This window comes from Gigantopelta aegis, chromosome 8 (genome assembly GCF_016097555.1).
Source record: "Gigantopelta aegis isolate Gae_Host chromosome 8, Gae_host_genome, whole genome shotgun sequence".
Taxonomy (NCBI): Eukaryota; Metazoa; Mollusca; class Gastropoda; order Neomphalida; family Peltospiridae; genus Gigantopelta; species Gigantopelta aegis.
In genome coordinates this window covers 77201505-77221977 of record NC_054706.1, presented here as the reverse complement: position 1 = coordinate 77221977, position 20473 = coordinate 77201505, and the positions used below count along the sequence as shown (strand labels likewise).

Below are 20473 nucleotides of genomic sequence, written 5' to 3'. Positions count from 1 at the left end.
CCCAACCCTGACACTGCTATTGCGATCTGGGTAATAAATATTAAAAAAAAAAAAATTGTTTACATAGACCTATGTATGAAAACTAGTCAAAACTCCAGCATGTTTATATCAAGAGTACCCGGTAACAACAAGTACAGTTATATGTAATGCATTTAGCTCAGCTGCAGCTATCAAGTATGAATGTACATGTATGTTAAATGGTGATGTAGCTTGGAGAAGACCATGTATGGGAGACTGGCCTCTATTTGTATTGCCCCTGTGCGTGCTGTAACCTCACCGTGGTGCAGGGGTGTAACATTCTCTTTGAGAATGGCCAATACAGCACAAATTGAAGTTTAGAGTAAAATTCGGTGTCCGTAAAATTCTGTGATATTTGTATTTGTATTTTTGGCACAGTTCTTTACACTGTTTTTGTTTTAACATTGAATTTTTATATTGATGTTGATATCACTTTATTTATTTGCATTATCATAGTTTGACACCCAATAGCCGATGTATTTTTCGTGCTGGGGTGTCGTTAAACATTCATTCATTCATTCATTCATTCATTCATTCATTCATTCATTCTATTTGTACTGAAAGTGTCGCCTTTAAATAAAGAGTTTTATAGCTGCTGTTGTTGTTGTTGTTCTTTTTCTATAATGATGATTATTACTACTATGTATTAGGCACATATATGTACATATATGTGTACATCTTAATGTATTCTTGGTAGCAGTATCCGATTGTATTTAGGAATAAGATCCCACTGGAATTGTTAAAATTCCATCTTATAATCTTTTGTTTCCAATCTAAAATCTGGGATTTGTGGAATCCTGCACAATTTGTGTACCATGACATGAAAAGAGTTCACTTGTTGTTTTGCATAGATCCATGTTTGAAAGATAATTACTAAGAAAATTAAATAAATTATAAAGATTTGTGATAGCTAATGAGTTGTTTTTTAAAATTACATTAAATTTGGGAGCCTCATCAGAAGTGTCATGCACCAGATTTCATTTCAGATAGAAGTGCAGTGCAGTTATTGCTAAATTTTTATTAAAATGAAGGTTTATGAAAAGTATGATTAAGCAAAATTTCAATAAATATATGTGTCATATCTGCCAACTCTTGCTCCGAAAGATGTGATTTGTATGGGTGTGAAGATTATCTGTCGTGTAGCAAATCTCATGCATGTCGGGAACCACTTTGGAATTTTGTGCATATTATCATGAAATAAGATAAATAGATATCTCAAAATATTTAAAATAATATGACTCTATTTTTAATTTTCTTGTGATTATATCTGTTTTTATTTTTTTAAACATAGGTGGGTAGTTATGATGCCAAAAGTTGATGTTCATAATTCTCATTTTAAGATTCACAAGTAACTGTAGGCATTTACCCTTCCCCATCATTTTTACCATTTTCCTCTCTATCGTGTGTTTTTTTTTATTACAGAGGATACTTCATTAATAAAATTAACATTTTAACATGATTCCATGCAGTGTTTGTTAATTATGTTTAGCCTTTGATGTGTTCATAAATTCATTAACATTTCAGGAGCGTATATTTTGACTACTAAATAACCTGCTAGTTTGCCTGTTGAGTTTTCACATGTTTTCTTTGATCTGTGTAAGAACACAGCCATATGTTTGTATGTTTTGATGTTTTTGCTGAGATAATCAAGATATGTAAGTGACCACCTGTAGGTAAATTGTGATGACCTGTAATTATCTCATACCACATTGCTCTCTGGCAGGATCACCTGACAACGTGGGTTGGTTTTGAAATTTTTTAAAACTTGGAAGATTATTATAAGATTGTGGATTCATATCAGAGATACATATTCCTTTTCCACCAGTGGCAGTGGTGATGGCATCAACCTTTGCATTTAGTTCAACATTAAAGTTTTGCATTTATTTCCATTACTTGATATCCAACAGCTGATGATTAATTGAGCAATGTGCTCCAGTGGTGTTTTTAAACAAAACAAACTTTAACTTTGAGAAATTTAATTGCATGTAATTCCACATTAATATATAGGGTCTTCTCCTGACAGACAAAATGGGTACCTTTTTATTATTTTTATTATTTTGGGGTGGTTGGTGGCAATAACTGCCCCCTCCCCCCCCCCCACCCCCTCCTCCCCCTTTCCACAAAGTATAGCCCTGTTACTGCTTAGTTGTGGGACTCTGGAGTGAGTAAATATATCGACGGTACATGTAGATGAATCAAAACAAATCAGCTTCTGTTGTTATTCATGTATATGCTTTCATAAATCATTAATTTGTATATATCGTTACCCCCCCCCCCCCATCACCCACCCACCCAGGAAGTATGTTACATATATCATTGGTTTAACCTTCTCTTAACAGTTGATTTGTTAGTTTTGCTTCATAACTCTGAAGTACTTATGATGTATCAAAGAAAACAGTTTTATTTTCAAAATTTAGATTTTAGCGATAGTTGATTAGCAATTATATTTACAGTTTTAGAATTGTATACCAATCTCTAAAACTTGTTGCTAACAAATAAAAACTCTATAATGAAATTGAAAATGAAATAATAATAAGCTAATATTAACCAATTAGGAACAAGCTAGCTTACAAAAGCATTTATAAGATGATTGTCAGTACATGTATATGCAAATTGGACTATAAAATATTAATTTCTGTCAGGAATCATTTATTCTTTAGAGAATACCCAACTCTCTACTTGGCAATACCATTTATCTTGCACTTGTGAATTGATGTTGTCCTTCCCTCACCAAAGGCTCGGGAAGGATACCATCAATTCACGAGTAGTGAGTTGAGTATTCTGTTTATTACCCATTTTCAATATTTATTAATTTATGGAAGATTTTCGAATGATACTGTTGTTGAAAATAAGTTTGTAAGTTGAGAACAAGAGGCAGTGTTGCGTCACAGCTGTGACATACATATGGCTGATGATGTAAATTAGTTGTTGACATGATTTCCAGCATGGAAACTATTCAAACACACAGTTAACCACCTATTGTGAAGCACTGTTTGGGGGCGGGACGTAGCCCAGTGGTATTCAAACACACAGTTAACCACCTATAGTGAAGCACTGAGTGGGGGCCGGACGTAGCCCAGTGGTATTCTTACACACAGTTAACCACCTATAGTGAAGCACTGTTTGGGGGCGGGACGTAGCCCAGTGGTATTCAAACACACAGTTAACCACCTATAGTGAAGCACTGTTTGGGGGCGGGACGTAGCCCAGTGGTATTCAAACACACAGTTAACCACCTATAGTGAAGCACTGTTTGGGGGCGGGACGTAGCCCAGTGGTATTCAAACACACAGTTAACCACCTATAGTGAAGCACTGTTTGGGGGCGGGACGTAGCCCAGTGGTATTCTTACACACAGTTAACCACCTATAGTGAAGCACTGTTTGGGGGCGGGACGTAGCCCAGTGGTATTTTTACACACAGTTAACCACCTATAGTGAAGCACTGTTTGGGGGCGGGACATAGCCCAGTGGTACATCGCTCGCTCGATGCGCGGTCGGTGTGGGATCGATCCGTGTCGGTGGGCCCATTGGGCTATTTCTCATTCCAGCCAGTGCACCATGACTGGTATATCAAAGGCTGTGGTATGTACTACCCTTTCTGTGGGATGGTGCATATAAAAGATCCCTTGCTGCTAATTGAAAAGAGTAGCCCATGAAGTGGCGACAGCTGGTTTCCTCAATATCTATGTGGTCGTAAACCATATGTCTGACGCCATATAACCGTAAATAAAATGTGTTGAGAGTGTTGTTAAGTAAAACATTTCTTTCTTTTTTTTAAAGTACTGTTTATAACATCAAAATGTATCTGGGGGGGGGGGGGGGGGGGGGGGGATTTCTTTCCCTAGGGAAAGATCACTTTTCTTTCCCCACTAAATTCTCTGTCCATATAATAATAATTTTATACCCTGCGACAATTTATTACAAAGTCAGTAAAAAATCACCGACTGCTGGCTATTAATGACATCCTTGCTCTGTATGCATAAACAAGTTTTAAGTGTTGAGTGTTTTTGTGTTGTTCAGGTCAGGATCCGAAGGTGATAGAGCGTGCGAACCTGCTAAACGTGGCCAAGCTGATCATCAAGGAGCTGATTGACTCATCCCTCGCCCATGGCCGCATGCTGGACGACGACCATGTGCCGCTACAGCAGTTCTTCGTCGTCCTCGAACACATCCTGCGACACGGCTTACGACGTAAGGCATCGTCTCTTTACTACACACGCTATATACAAAGATCTGCAATTAAAAAAATGGATTATTAAAAAAAGCATAGGTTTTGGTAATCTGGGCTTTGGGGGACTCCTGACATTTTCCTTCAGCTCACTTAGATGTAGATCTCAAGATTGTTCATCCCATGATTAATGTTCATAAACCCCATGATTGTTCATCAACTCCACGGTTGTTTGTACCGGGTAGTCCTTATAGTTGTCTGTAGACCTTATACCATGACCGTTGATATACCAGTCTGGAATGAAAGATAGCCCAATGGGTCCACCATTGGAGACCAACCATGCATCAAATGAATGCTTTAGCACTGGGCTATGTCCCGCCCCACAATAGAACAATGATTTATTTGTTAAATTTTAACATTTTCAAATTATTTGCTAGTCTTCTTAGTTTGATCATTTATTCTAACTTGTTGGTATGTAGTGATTTCTTAATGAGTAATTGTTGGTATGTAGTGATTTCTTAATGAGTAATTGCGGTTGTTTACAGCAAAGAAGGGACTGTTACGTGACCGCCGGGAGTTCTGGGGAGTCCTCGAGAACATCGAGAAGTTTGCACCAGAAGCTAATGAAATCACTACCAGTGTTCGCGACATGCCACACGTCAAGTAAGTAAATATGTCTACAGAGCTATTTTCAGTCATAATATTAATTAATTCATATACATTATGGAGAAGGCCTAGTCAATTTACCCTTTTTTTTATGGAGTTTGGCTCTTGAACTTAGGAGATATTAAAATGTATTTGGCCCGGTAGGGGACATGTATTGCTTTAGCAGTAGTCTCAGAATGCTTGTTTTATTTATTTTTTAACTTCTGCAGAACACTGAAACTTTGTATTGGATTGTTGCTGACCAGTTTTGTTTTAAGAAATGGCTATATTGCATATAACAAAAGAGACTTACAGACAAACTAGGAAAGGTTCCAATAACAATGATACAAAATACTTTGTTTGCTTTTTCAAAATGTACATTGATACAGTTTTAATGCTTTCGAGAATTACTAGAATAGTGCCTATGAACAAACATGTTAAGTGTATTTCTTCACTACTAAAGGGTAGTCAGTGAAACAACTTTCTTATTTAAATATGCTGCTAGCTAGTTACATATTATATACTTTCAGTGTTTCTGACAGAAATACATTTTTGGGTATGACGCTATGGAATTGAATATTTACAATGTGTATGATGAATGCAACTGCAGTTGACAGGGGGTATTGGAGGCATCCCCAAGAAAGAAAATGGGTTAGGTTTAGGGTTAGGGTTAAGAAAATCATACAGTAATGATAAGAGTCATTAGTTTTGCCAAAAATATTTGGATATGGTGCCATAACCATTTTACCCTCTCAGAGAAACCAAGACTTTTAGACATTTAAATCTAAATATGGTAAGATGATGATTAATATTAACTGTCAAATCCATTTTTAAAATAATCTCTATGTACAGCTAGTTTTCTTACCTACATGTAGATTGTCTATTATTTCTACCTCTTATAATAAATGTTTCCACTTTTCTAACTACTTTAGCAAATAATATGATATCAAAGTAAATTCATGTTGTAAATCTAATTGGAGCTTCTATAAACATTTGTGCACTTTTCTCTTGATACCTACTTTATATAACCTCAATTTCTTTGGCTAATTTGGTACTTTGTCGAACGTAACCCTAGCTGTCAAAAAGTCTGAATTGATCGGTTCTGCCTGAGTCTAATCAACTAACCAATTTGCACCTGTCACTTGACATTGTAAACATATTGCCAGTTGTATGAAAACACCTGTGTTTGATGTAAGGATCTAATTGAAGTCAGTCTTCTGACTTGACATTTAACATTGTAATTGGAAAGAGAAAAGATCCGGAAAACGCGATTATCAGTTTTTTGATGATTCCACTTCTGATGGATTAGTTGTTTGACAGTTAACAGATTTTGCTGTTATCTATAACCTTGGATCTTTTTGTTGTTATAACCAGTGCAACACAACTCAGTATCAAAGGCGATGTTGGTACATGCCATCCTTTATACTAATGAACAGATAAAATATCCCTTGATGCTGATGGTTAAAAGTATCTTATGTGGTGGCAGTGGTTCCCGGTTTCTTCTCTCACACTCCATGTCATATTTTACAAATAAAATATATTATCAAGTCTATAGCTATTAAATTTGGTCCAGTGAAATTACCTTTCATGTCTGGTCACCAGTCACTACATCACATCAGCTTAAAGTTTAACCTAATAATAACTAGTGATTATAGTTATTAAAGTAAATATAATTATGTTTAGTCTTCTTTACTTGTGCTGCTTTCAGACATAGGTATAAGCTACTAATGGATATATATCCCTAGTGATTTTGTTATTAAGTAGCAGCCATTCCAAACAAGCCCTTGGACTCAGTGTTGTTCAGAGACCGTCTAAATGCAATTATAGTGTGTTGTTTTATTACAGGACAGCGTTAGTTGTTCAGAGACTGTCTAAATGCAGTAATAGTGTGTGGTTTTATTACAGGATGGCATTAGTTGTTCAGAGACTGTCTAAATGCAGTAATAGTGTTGCGTTAGTTGTTCAGAGACTGTCTAAATGCAGTAATAGTGTATTGTTTTATTACAGGACAGCATTAGTTGTTCAGAGACTGTCTAAATGCAATAGTAGTGTGTTGTTTTATTACAGGACAGCATTAGTTGTTCAGAGACTGTCTAAATGCAGTAATAGTGTCTTGTTTTATTACAGGACTGCGTTAGTTGTTCAGAGACTGTCTAAATGCAGTAATTGTGTGTTGTTTTATTACAGGACAGCGTTAATTGTTCAGACACTGTCTAAATGCAGTAATAGTGTGTTGTTTTATTACAGGACGGCGTTAGTTGTTTAGATACCGTCTAAATGCAATTATAGTGTGTTGTTTTATTACAGGACAGCGTTAGTTGTTCAGAGCCTGTCTAAATGCAGTAATAGTGTGTTGTTTTATTACAGGACAGTGTTAGTTGTTCAGAGACTGTCTAAATGCAGTAATAGTGTTGCATTAGTTGTTCAGAGACTGTCTAAATGCAGTAATAGTGTGTTGTTTTATTACAGGACGGCGTTAGTTGTTCAGATACTGTCTAAATGCAATTATAGTGTGTTGTTTTATTACAGGACGGCGTTAGTTGTACAGAGACTGTCTAAATGCAATAGTAGTGTGTTTTATTACAGGATGGCGTTAGTTGTTCAGAAACTGTCTAAATGCAACAGTATTGTGTTGTTTTATTACAGGACAGCGTTAGTTGTTTAGAGACCGTCTAAATGCAATTATAGTGTGTTGTTTTATTACAGGACGGCGTTAGTTGTTCAGAGACTGTCTAAATACAGTAATAGTGTGTTGTTTTATTACAGGACAGCGTTAGTTGTTCAGAGACTGTCTAAATGCAGTAATAGTGTGTGGTTTTATTACAGGATGGCATTAGTTGTTCAGAGATTGTCTAAATGCAGTAATAGTGTTGCGTTAGTTGTTCAGAGACTGTCTAAATGCAGTAATAGTGTATTGTTTTATTACAGGACAGCATTAGTTGTTCAGAGACTGTCTAAATGCAATAGTAGTGTGTTGTTTTATTACAGGACAGCATTAGTTGTTCAGAGACTGTCTAAATGCAGTAATAGTGTATTGTTTTATTACAGGACAGCATTAGTTGTTCAGAGACTGTCTAAATGCAATAGTAGTGTGTTGTTTTATTACAGGACAGCATTAGTTGTTCAGAGACTGTCTAAATGCAGTAATTGTGTGTTGTTTTATTACAGGACAGCGTTAGTTGTTCAGAGACTGTCTAAATGCAGTAATAGTGTGTTGTTTTATTACAGGACGCCGTTAGTTGTTTAGAGACCGTCTAAATGCAATTATAGTGTGTTGTTTTATTACAGGACAGCGTTAGTTGTTCAGAGCCTGTCTAAATGCAGTAATAGTGTGTTGTTTTATTACAGGACAGCGTTATCTGTTCAGAGACTGTCTAAATGCAGTAATAGTGTTGCGTTAGTTGTTCAGAGCCTGTCTAAATGCAGTAATAGTGTGTTGTTTTATTACAGGACAGCATTAGTTGTTCAGAGACTGTCTAAATGCAGTAATAGTGTCTTGTTTTATTACAGGACTGCGTTAGTTGTTCAGAGACTGTCTAAATGCAATTATAGTGTGTTGTTTTATTACAGGACGGCATTAGTTGTTCAGAGACTGTCTAAATGCAGTAATTGTGTGTTGTTTTATTACAGGACAGCGTTAGTTGTTCAGAGACTGTCTAAATGCAGTAATAGTGTGTTGTTTTATTACAGGACGCCGTTAGTTGTTTAGAGACCGTCTAAATGCAATTATAGTGTGTTGTTTTATTACAGGACAGCGTTAGTTGTTCAGAGCCTGTCTAAATGCAGTAATAGTGTGTTGTTTTATTACAGGACAGCGTTAGCTGTTCAGAGACTGTCTAAATGCAGTAATAGTGTTGCGTTAGTTGTTCAGAGACTGTCTAAATGCAGTAATAGTGTGTTGTTTTATTACAGGACGGCGTTAGTTGTTCAGAGACTGTCTAAATACAGTAATAGTGTGTTGTTTTATTACAGGACGGCATTAGTTATTCAGAGACCGTCTAAATGCAATTATAGTGTGTTGTTTTATTACAGGACAGCGTTAGTTGTTCAGAGCCTGTCTAAATGCAGTAATAGTGTTGCGTTAGTTGTTCAGAGACTGTCTAAATGCAGTAATAGTGTGTTGTTTTATTACAGGACGGCGTTAGTTGTTCAGATACTGTCTAAATGCAATTATAGTGTGTTGTTTAATTACAGGACAGCGTTAGTTGTACAGAGACTGTCTAAATGCAGTAATAGTGTGTTGTTTTATTACAGGACGGCGTTAGTTGTTCAGAGACCGTCTAAATGCAATTATAGTGTGTTGTTTTATTACAGGACAGCGTTAGTTGTTCAGAGGCTGTCTAAATGCAGTAATAGTGTGTTGTTTTATTACAGGACAGCGTTAGTTGTTCAGAGACTGTCTAAATGCAGTAATAGTGTGTTGTTTTATTACAGGATGGCGTTAGTTGTTCAGATACTGTCTAAATGCAATTATAGTGTGTTGTTTAATTACAGGACAGCGTTAGTTGTACAGAGACTGTCTAAATGCAGTAATAGTGTGTTGTTTTATTACAGGACGGCGTTAGTTGTTCAGAGACCGTCTAAATGCAATTATAGTGTGTTGTTTTATTACAGGACAGCGTTAGTTGTTCAGAGGCTGTCTAAATGCAGTAATAGTGTGTTGTTTTATTACAGGACAGCGTTAGCTGTTCAGAGACTGTCTAAATGCAGTAATAGTGTTGCGTTAGTTGTTCAGAGACTGTCTAAATGCAGTAATAGTGTGTTGTTTTATTACAGGACGGCGTTAGTTGTTTAGAGACCGTCTAAATGCAATTATAGTGTGTTGTTTTATTACAGGACAGCGTTAGTTGTTCAGAGCCTGTCTAAATGCAGTAATAGTGTTGCGTTAGTTGTTCAGAGACTGTCTAAATGCAGTAATAGTGTGTTGTTTTATTACAGGACGGCGTTAGTTGTTCAGATACTGTCTAAATGCAATTATAGTGTGTTGTTTAATTACAGGACGGCGTTAGTTGTACAGAGACTGTCTAAATGCAGTAATAGTGTGTTGTTTTATTACAGGACGGCGTTAGTTGTTCAGAGACCGTCTAAATGCAATTATAGTGTATTGTTTTATTACAGGACAGCGTTAGTTGTTCAGAGGCTGTCTAAATGCAGTAATAGTGTGTTGTTTTATTACAGGACAGCGTTAGCTGTTCAGAGACTGTCTAAATGCAGTAATAGTGTTGCGTTAGTTGTTCAGAGACTGTCTAAATGCAGTAATAGTGTGTTGTTTTATTACAGGACGGCGTTAGTTGTTCAGAGACTGTCTAAATACAGTAATAGTGTGTTGTTTTATTACAGGACGGCGTTAGTTGTTCAGAGACCGTCTAAATGCAATTATAGTGTGTTGTTTTATTACAGGACAGCGTTAGTTGTTCAGAGACTGTCTAAATGCAGTAATAGTGTGTGGTTTTATTACAGGATGGCATTAGTTGTTCAGAGATTGTCTAAATGCAGTAATAGTGTTGCGTTAGTCGTTCAGAGACTGTCTAAATGCAGTAATAGTGTATTGTTTTATTACAGGACAGCATTAGTTGTTCAGAGACTGTCTAAATGCAATAGTAGTGTGTTGTTTTATTACAGGACAGCATTAGTTGTTCAGAGACTGTCTAAATGCAGTAATAGTGTCTTGTTTTATTACAGGACTGCGTTAGTTGTTCAGAGACTGTCTAAATGCAATTATAGTGTGTTGTTTTATTACAGGACGGCATTAGTTGTTCAGAGACTGTCTAAATGCAGTAATTGTGTGTTGTTTTTTTACAGGACAGCGTTAGTTGTTCAGAGACTGTCTAAATGCAGTAATAGTGTGTTGTTTTATTACAGGACGCCGTTAGTTGTTTAGAGACCGTCTAAATGCAATTATAGTGTGTTGTTTTATTACAGGACAGCGTTAGTTGTTCAGAGCCTGTCTAAATGCAGTAATAGTGTGTTGTTTTATTACAGGACAGCGTTAGCTGTTCAGAGACTGTCTAAATGCAGTAATAGTGTTGCATTAGTTGTTCAGAGACTGTCTAAATGCAGTAATAGTGTGTTGTTTTATTACAGGACGGCGTTAGTTGTTCAGATACTGTCTAAATGCAATTATAGTGTGTTGTTTTATTACAGGACGGCGTTAGTTGTACAGAGACTGTCTAAATGCAATAATAGTGTGTTTTATTACAGGATGGCGTTAGTTGTTCAGAGACTGTCTAAATGCACTAGTAGTGTGTTTTATTACAGGATGGCGTTAGTTGTTCAGAAACTGTCTAAATGCAGTAGTAGTATGTTGTTTTATTACAGGACGGCGTTAGTTGTTCAGAGACTGTCTAAATGCAATTATAGTGTTTTGTTTTATTACAGGACAGCGTTAGTTGTTCAGAGACTGACTAAATGCAGTAATAGTGTGTTGTTTTATTACAGGACGGCGTTAGTTGTTCAGAGACCGTCTAAATGCAATTATAGTGTTGTTTTATTATAGAACGGCGTTAGTTGTTCAGAGACTGTCTAAATGCAATATTAGTGTGTTGTTTTATTACAGAACGGCGTTAGTTGTTCAGAAACTGTCTAAATGCAGTAGTAGTGTGTTGTTTTATTACAGGACGGCATTAGTTGTTCAGAAACTGTCTAAATACAGTAGTAGTGTGTTGTTGTATTACAGGATAGCGTTAGTTGTTCAGAGACCGTCTAAATGCAACAGTATTGTGTTGTTTTATTACAGGACAGCGTTAGTTGTTCAGAGACCGTCTAGATGCAATTATAGTGTGTTGTTTTATTACAGGACTGTGTCAGTTGTTCAGAGACTGTCTAAATGCAATTATAGTGTGTTTTATTTCAGGATGGCGTTAGTTGTTCAGACTGTCTAAATGCAATAGTAGTGTGTTGTTTTATTACAGGACAGCATTAGTTGTTCAGAGACTGTCTAAATGCAGTAATAGTGTGTTGTTTTATTACAGGACTGCGTTAGTTGTTCAGAGACTGTCTAAATGCAATTATAGTGTGTTGTTTTATTACAGGATGGCATTAGTTGTTCAGAGACTGTCTAAATGCAGTAATTGTGTGTTGTTTTATTACAGGACAGCGTTAGTTGTTCAGAGACTGTCTAAATGCAGTAATAGTGTGTTGTTTTATTACAGGACGGCGTTAGTTGTTTAGAGACCGTCTAAATGCAATTATAGTGTGTTGTTTTATTACAGGATGGCGTTAGTTGTTCAGAGACTGTCTAAATGCAGTAATAGTGTGTTGTTTTATTACAGGACGGCGTTAGTTGTTCAGAGACCGTCTAAATGCAATTATAGTGTGTTGTTTTATTACAGGACAGCGTTAGTTGTTCAGAGACTGTCTAAATGCAGTAATAGTGTGTGGTTTTATTACAGGATGGCATTAGTTGTTCAGAGACTGTCTAAATGCAGTAATAGTGTTGCGTTAGTTGTTCAGAGACTGTCTAAATGCAGTAATAGTGTCTTGTTTTATTACAGGACTGCGTTAGTTGTTCAGAGACTGTCTAAATGCAATTATAGTGTGTTGTTTTATTACAGGACGGCATTAGTTGTTCAGACACTGTCTAAATGCAGTAATTGTGTGTTGTTTTATTACAGGACAGCGTTAGTTGTTCAGAGACTGTCTAAATGCAGTAATAGTGTGTTATTTTATTACAGGACGGCGTTAGTTGTTTAGAGACCGTCTAAATGCAATTATAGTGTGTTGTTTTATTACAGGACAGCGTTAGTTGTTCAGAGACTGTCTAAATGCAGTAATAGTGTGTTGTTTTATTAGAGGACGGCGTTAGTTGTTTAGAGACCGTCTAAATGCAATTATAGTGTGTTGTTTTATTACAGGACAGCGTTAGTTGTTCAGAGCCTGTCTAAATGCAGTAATAGTGTGTTGTTTTATTACAGGACAGCGTTAGCTGTTCAGAGACTGTCTAAATGCAGTAATAGTGTTGCGTTAGTTGTTCAGAGACTGTCTAAATGCAGTAATAGTGTGTTGTTTTATTACAGGACAGCGTTAGTTGTTCAGATACTGTCTAAATGCAATTATAGTGTGTTGTTTAATTACAGGACGGCGTTAGTTGTACAGAGACTGTCTAAATGCAGTAATAGTGTGTTGTTTTATTACAGGACGGCGTTAGTTGTTCAGAGACCGTCTAAATGCAATTATAGTGTGTTGTTTTATTACAGGACAGCGTTAGTTGTTCAGAGGCTGTCTAAATGCAGTAATAGTGTGTTGTTTTATTACAGGACAGCGTTAGTTGTTCAGAGACTGTCTAAATGCAGTAATAGTGTTGCGTTAGTTGTTCAGAGACTGTCTAAATGCAATATTAGTATGTGGTTTTATTACAGAACGGCATTAGTTGTTCAGAAACTGTCTAAATGCAGTAGTAGTGTGTTGTTTTATTACAGGACGGCATTAGTTGTTCAGAGACCGTATAAATGCAATAGTAGTGTGTTTTATTACAGGATGGCGTTAGTTGTTCAGAAACTGTCTAAATACAGTAGTAGTGTGTTGTTGTATTACAGGACAGCGTTAGTTGTTCAGAGACCATCTAAATGCAACAGTATTGTGTTGTTTTATTACAGGACAGCGTTAGTTGTTCAGAGACCGTCTAGATGCAATTATAGTGTGTTGTTTTATTACAGGACGGCGTCAGTTGTTCAGAGACTGTCTAAATGCAATAATAGTGTTTTGTTTTATTACATGACAGCGTTAGTTGTTCAGAGACTGTCTAAATGCAATTATAGTGTGTTTTATTTCAGGACGGCGTTAGTTGTTCAGAGACTGTCTAAATGCAATAGTAGTGTGTTGTTTTATTACAGGACGGCGTTAGTTGTTCAGAGACTGTCTAAATGCAATAGTAGTGTGTTGTTTTATTACAGGACGGCGTTAGTTGTTCAGAAACTGTCTAAATGCAGTAGTAGTGTTTTGTTTTATTACAGGACGGCATTAGTTGTTCAGAGACCGTATAAATGCAATAGTAGTGTGTTTTATTACAGGATGGCGTTAGTTGTTCAGAAACTGTCTAAATACAGTAGTAGTGTGTTGTTGTATTACAGGACAGCGTTAGTTGTTCAGAGACCATCTAAATGCAACAGTATTGTGTTGTTTTATTACAGGACAGCGTTAGTTGTTCAGAGACCGTCTAGATGCAATTATAGTGTGTTGTTTTATTACAGGACGGCGTCAGTTGTTCAGAGACTGTCTAAATGCAATAGTAGTGTGTTGTTTTATTACAAGACGGTGTTAGTTGTTCAGAGACTGTCTAAATGCAATAGTAGTGTGTTTTATTACAGGACGGCGTTAGTTGTTCAGAGTCTGTCTAAATGCAATAATAGTGTGTTGTTTTATTACAGGACAGCGTTAGGGCGAGCCCGTGCGTGGATCCGACTGGCCTTGATGCAGAAAACACTGGCAGATTACTTTAAACTGCTCATAGAGAAAAAAGACAATCTACTCAGGTACAGCACTTTACAGCCACGCTTATATTTTATGTATTACGATACATTTTTCACTGTAATTGTAAACAAAAATATCCAGTGCCAAAATCAAACATAGTCTTATACCGTACTAGCACAACAACAATGTTATACAACCCTGAGTTATAACCTCCACTGCAGAATTATCTCCCCTTGCCAGATGTATAACCTACACCTGTGCATGGGTAGACCGTATATCTTTGTTTTTGATTCTGTAGTCCTCCATCCTCGTGTTCGAGTTCTGTAGTAAAATTTTGGTCAAATTGTTAAATTGTTTATTAATTTGTAATTTTGTTTTACTCTGTCATACGAGGTCTTTTGGGTGATTTACACAGGTGGTTAATATCTGACACGGCTTCCTCGGGCTCCAACCGGTTGGTTGTGTATGCCGAGGGGGGTTGTCTTAAACGACTGCCCCAGTTTGATCAGCATTTGTTATGTCGGACATGTCGTTCTTGTTGTTTTGAATGCCAGTGTCATATCTGTGTAAATTGGTCCCCCTCCATGTGGGGGAAGGCTAAGAAGCTGTCAAAAGACGCCGAGCGAAAGAGGATGATTAGACGTGAACGGGATGGGCGGAGCACAATGGCAACCTCCGGGGTCGTGCTCCATACCGATTTGCCGGCAGTCGGGGGCGCTGTTGCTCCCTCTTTCGGCTGAGACAGGGAAGGTTTCTTCCAGGTCGGGCTCCGTTCCACCTGGGGATTTGCTTTTGCCTCCGTCTGTGGAGGCAGCGCCGGTTACGGTTGTAACGGGGGTGTCAGTCGGAGGGAGTGCAGTCGTGGCAGGAACAACTGTGTCTCTCAGTTCCGACTCCCATCTTGCTGATGGGGGCAGGGTTATCGGTCCTTCTGTGGAGGGGTCGATTAGCTCTAGAATGAAGTCTGCTTCGCGGCGCCGTTTGTCTCACCAGATTTCTGGTGCAGGGTTGGTCGTGGCGTCCGAGGGCGCCGTTTCGGCCAACGTGTCTTTCGGCGCTACTTCGGTGATCGAGCCACTTGGCGAAATCGCGAAGTCTCACAATGTTGTCTCGGTCATGAAGCCAGGTAGCATTGTTTCGGGTGCTACGCCAGTGGGCGTCCCTTCTGTTGTTGGGGTGCCTGTACAGCATTGTCAACTTTTAGATCATTCGCATGTGGCTATGTCAACTGGGTTGGCTAATCCACACGTGGTACGTTGGGTTCAGAATTCGGCGCAGGATTTGTACGTGTACGAATTTCTTGACGGTCTGCTTCGGCAAGGATCAGGGAAACTGCAGATTTCTTAGGTGCGCCTGTGTCTACACCGATGGTCAATCCGGACCTGTCAGATTGGGGTAGAGGTTCCAGGCGTTATCCCTCGACTGCGTGGGCGGAACCTTTCGTTCAGGGTCCGATGGTTTCGGGTCGCCCTCAGGGGCGGACTCGGGGGGACTATGTTTCTCTTTTTGGGAATTTCATGGCCAGGCTAGGGTAATCGCCTCCACCAGTCCCTCCACCGCCGGGGTTTCTGGCGAGACCGGGTTTGGACCAATTTGCAGATTCGGCTGTTCTGCATTGTCGTGCCCATGCAGTTTCATTTCCGTTACGGTCAGCGCATGGCGTGTCCTTTGAAAAAAAAATCTTCTTCGGAAGAGGATTTTCCCTCCGAATCAGTGTGTGGTTCGGGGGAAGGGTCGGCACCAGGTTCGGTGCTTGACGAGATTCCCAATTTGGCCGATGGTACGCCAGACGGCGATTATGATTACCAGGCGGTTCTTGGTTTTGTACGGGAACAGGTCCGACTGGTGTGCGTGGATGCAATTCCGTCGGAGGAGGCTGTTCAGTCTTACAAGGGTGTTTCGTTTGGAAACCGGCCTTTAGCGACGGACGCTCCGCAGCAGGATTTCGGCTTGCCGTTAGCGCACGAGGCGCATGAATCTCTTGCGGAGATTGATGCTTTGATTGCGGGTAGCGATCGTATTTTGGGGGCAGTGGTGGAAGAGTTTCTGGCAGCGTTAGCTACCGGGAAACTGTTGTCTGCGGCGAAGGTTTTGTCCACGTCTTCGTATAAGACATTGGGAGCTTCCTTCCTTTCACATCCAGCAGTCGTTTCCGCTAGGGTGAAGGCAGACTGCCACCCATCTCCTAATGTCAGTGTGCCACTTAAGGATTTAGAGACTTTGGAGAGGTTATCTAAACTTCTTTTTCAAGTCAATAACCATTTAGGTACGTTCCTATTTGGATTAGATAAAGCAGTCACGGGTCTTCCGCCAATGGCTAAGGGTTGTTTGTTGGCGGCTTCTAAAGCCTCTCATCACGTCGCTCAACTTGCTGGGCGTGTTTTTGCCAACAGTCTACTTCTGCGTCGGGATCACTACCTGGACGGGACTGAGAGCGACGGGTGTGGTTAAACCTACTTTCGTAGTCGCTCAGTAAGGGAAACCTTACTTTTTGGGACCAATTTTAACTTGGTCATGGACCAAGAAGTGGCGAAATTCGTCACTGCTGCTCTGTTCCGAACTGCTTGTAAGCGCCAGGCGGCGTCTACTTTTAAGCCTCCACCTGTTAAGAAATCAACTTTTCTTGACAGTTATCAGATCCCTGTGGTGTCTGATTCGGGCGTGCAGTCTTGTAATGCCCATGGTTCATCGAAACAGGGACGTTTTCGGGGGAAGCCGGCACGTTTTCGTGGTTCCGCTCGGGGCAAGGCACCCAGGGGTTGGAAGCAGCCAGGATGAGGGTGCGTGGACAATCGACATCTGCTTACGGAGGTTCCGTTAGTAGATCTTCCTGTGGGGGGCAGATTGTGCCATTTTGTTCAAAGTTGGTGCAGACTGCCAGATCTGGACCCATGGGTTTTGTCGGTTGTCCGCAGCGGATACAGAATTCCGTTTTCTTCACCCCCTCCACTGACATCCTCCCCCCGGTTACCTGCAGTACTGCCTGTCGACAAATGAGTATTGGTGGAGAAGATGGTTGTCGAGTATCTCGACAAGAAAGCCATCCAGGAGGTGGATTTGGGCACTCCGGGATTTTATTCCCATCTGTTCTTCGCCCAGAAGAAGAATGGCGAGTGGCGACCAATTCTAAACCTGAAGTCGCTGAATTCTTACGTCGTTATTCCATCTATGAAGATGGAGACGGTTCAGTCTGTTCACGCTTTGCTTCAGGTAGGAGAATGGGCGGCGTCCATCGATTTGAAGGACGCTTACCTGCATGTTCCAATCCATCGGGATTTTTGGAAGTACTTGTGGTTCCTCTACGACGGCAGAGCTTCCGAGTTTTCAAGTTCTGCCATTCGGATTGGCCACAAGCCCTCGCGTCTTTACTCGGGTAGTAAAGGCAGTGGTGGGGCGTGTACATCTGCTGGGTATACGGATGCACAATTACCTGGACGATTGGTTAATTCCGGCAGCGTCACAGACGGCATGTCTCGTGGGCGTGGAGTTCGTGATCGGCATGATTCTCCGATTGGGGTTTATTCCCAATTGGGTCAAGTCGGAATTAGTGCCAACTCAGGTTTTCATTTATCTCGGGGTGGTTTTCAACCTTGTGGAGGTGTCCGTTCTTCCGACGGATTCGCGACTTCAAAATTTCAGGATGTTGGAGCAAAGTGCGTCGGTGCACACGCTCCATGTGTTGATAGGCCATCTCGAATCTCTGGCGGCGCTGAATGTGTGGTTTAGACGGTTCAAGAGACCGCTTCAATGGCATTTGTCCCGATTGCGGGATGGTCTCAGCTGGGATTTGGTGATACCACTGGGGCCTTGGTTCATTCTTCCGATCCAAGAGTGTCTAGTGGACAAGTGTATGTCCCAGGCCATTCCTTTACACCCACTTTCTCCAGAGTTGGTCCTGTTTACCGATGCTTCCCTCGAGGGGTTTGGTGCACACCTTTTGGATCAACATCTGTCAGGGGTGTGGACTCCTTGCGTAACTCAGTTGGTGGGGAGGCACCAAATCCCTGTCATTGAGTCTTGCGGCTTTGGAGATTCTGGAATGGTACGACGATTGGGGAGTGGTGTTATCGGCCAAACACATTCCTTCGTCCGTGAATGTCTTGGCGGACGCTTTGAGTCGTCGTTCCCCGGTTCAGACGGAGTGGATGTTGCACCGGACGGTGGCTTATTGAGTTCTTCAGTTGTGGGAGAGTCCTCAACTCAATATGTTTGCCACTCGCCTGAGCAGTCAGTTGCCAGTGTTTGTATCGCCAGTACCAGACCCACTGGCACTGGAGTACGATGCGTTGAGCATGGACTGGATGGGACTGGATTTTTACGCCTTTCCCCCTCCGGTTCTGCTTGGCACGGTTCTGGCAAAGATCAGACAGCAACCTTGTCGTGTCACGCTCGTAGCCCTGAGTTGGGCAGCTCAAGCCTGGTTTCCTCCCTTCCTGTCACTTTTAGTGCAGGAGCCGGTGCGGTTGCCGTTGATACCCGATCTGTTCAGTCAGAGACTGTGTCGGACAGAGTGGCATCCAAAGCCAGAGGTTTTTCGACTTCACGCATGGCGGTTGTCGGGGTTTCCCTCCGAAACCGAGGCTTTTCTAAACGGGTTGCTGAGCTCGTCTCCTCTTCGAAGTGCCAGTCTACGGAGAGGGTCTACCAGTGTCACTGGCGCGCTTGGGTTCATTGGGCGACTGAGAGGGACGTGGATCCCTTGTCGCCTACTGTTAATGACTTAGCTGAGTACTTTCTGGCTCTTGTCCAAGAAAGACAGCTGAAGTTTCAAACAGTGAGAAGTCACAGGTCGTCCATTTTCACTACTCTGAGGCAGTGTGGACATCAAGATTTCTCACCGAATCTCGTGTTGCATGACTTGCTTAAGTTGTTGCAAAACACTGTTGAGAAGCCTTCCATTTTGCCTAAATGGAATGTTTTTCTGGTTCTGCATGCACTCAAAGGCAAGCCCTACGAGCCTTTGAAATTCGCCAGTCTTCGTCATTTGACGTGGAAAACTTTGTTTCTGGTCTCACTAGCGGCTTGCCGTCGTATTAGTCAGATTCATGCTTTTTTGCATGATTTGGTGGATTACAATATGGACGGGTCAGTTACATTACGTACTGATCCTGTTTTCGTGGCTAAGAACCAGGTGCCAGGGGAAGAGTTTCCTCCAGCCATCATTCAGTGTTTATCTCGTACGCTTTCTGCGGATAATTCTGATAGACTTCTTTGTCCAGTGCGGGCATTGAAATTCTATTTGGAGCATACTAGAAATCTCCAGCAAACACTAAGAGACTGTTTATCTCTTTCACACGCCAACCAGGAGACATTACGAAGAATGCTTTGTCGAGATGGATTGCTGCAACCATCAAACTGGCATATGAGAAGTCGGGTGATCATGTTCTGCGGAATATCTCCGTTCGACCTCATGAGATTTGGGCGATTTCTGCTTCCCTTAATTTCCATGATTCTTTGGACATTTTCAAGGTCATGAGTGCGGGATTTTGGAAAGGTCGACACACGTTTGACCGGTTTTATTTCCGTGATATGGCTGTTGGTCTGGACGGAACTCGGCGGATTCAGTCAGTCATTGCAGGGCAGCAACTCATTTCGGTGCACAGGGCCACGAGTAGGGGGCGACCCTTATTTCGTCCAGTCGCTAGCGGCAGTCTTTCTGGGAGATAGTTCTCCACCTCCTGTTTGGAGAGTGGTGGGTGGATGGTTGACTATCTGGGGCAGTTGAGTGTCTTTTACCATTACTTGGTGTGCGGGTTTCCTCACCTTGTTTACTTGGTTTACTTTTAATTGGGGTTGTAGTTCTTCAATTTAAAAGTCACTTTGACATTTTATACCTCGTATGATGTGGGTTGCTTTTTCACTGTATCATTACTTGAGACGAACACTACTGGTTGAATGGGTAAGCTAGTCGTCCTTGTTTTCTTACCTCCTCCCTTTAATGTTAAATTCCTGTGCTTTAACGGTGTTATATCACGTCTGTTATAGCATTGTTGTTGTGCTAGTACGGTAAGTTGAATAAGACTATTAGAAAATTTGTTTCTAATTTTCATTATTATTCATACTTACCTAGTACTAGCACAACAACCGTTACCTCCCACCCGCCCCGAGGGAGGTCTTTTTTGACTCAGTCATTCCGGACTTTGAATCGATAGCGAGGATATATGGTCTACCCATGCGTGAGTGTAGGTTATACATCCGGCAAGGGGAGATAATTCTGCAGTGGAGGTTATAA

At 40.5% G+C, this 20473-nt stretch overlaps 1 protein-coding gene across 3 annotated transcripts in view; it reads left to right on the top strand.

Annotated features, from left to right (window-relative positions):
* LOC121378813 (RUN and FYVE domain-containing protein 2-like) overlaps positions 1-20473 on the top strand; it is a 74235-nt gene that overhangs the window by 12720 nt on the left and 41042 nt on the right. For all 3 annotated transcript variants that reach the window (XM_041507140.1, XM_041507138.1, XM_041507141.1), the window contains exons 2-4: positions 4041-4211; positions 4734-4851; positions 14199-14303. In XM_041507140.1, coding sequence (XP_041363074.1) covers positions 4041-4211; positions 4734-4851; positions 14199-14303 — 394 coding nt within the window. The remainder of the gene's footprint in view (positions 1-4040; positions 4212-4733; positions 4852-14198; positions 14304-20473) is intronic.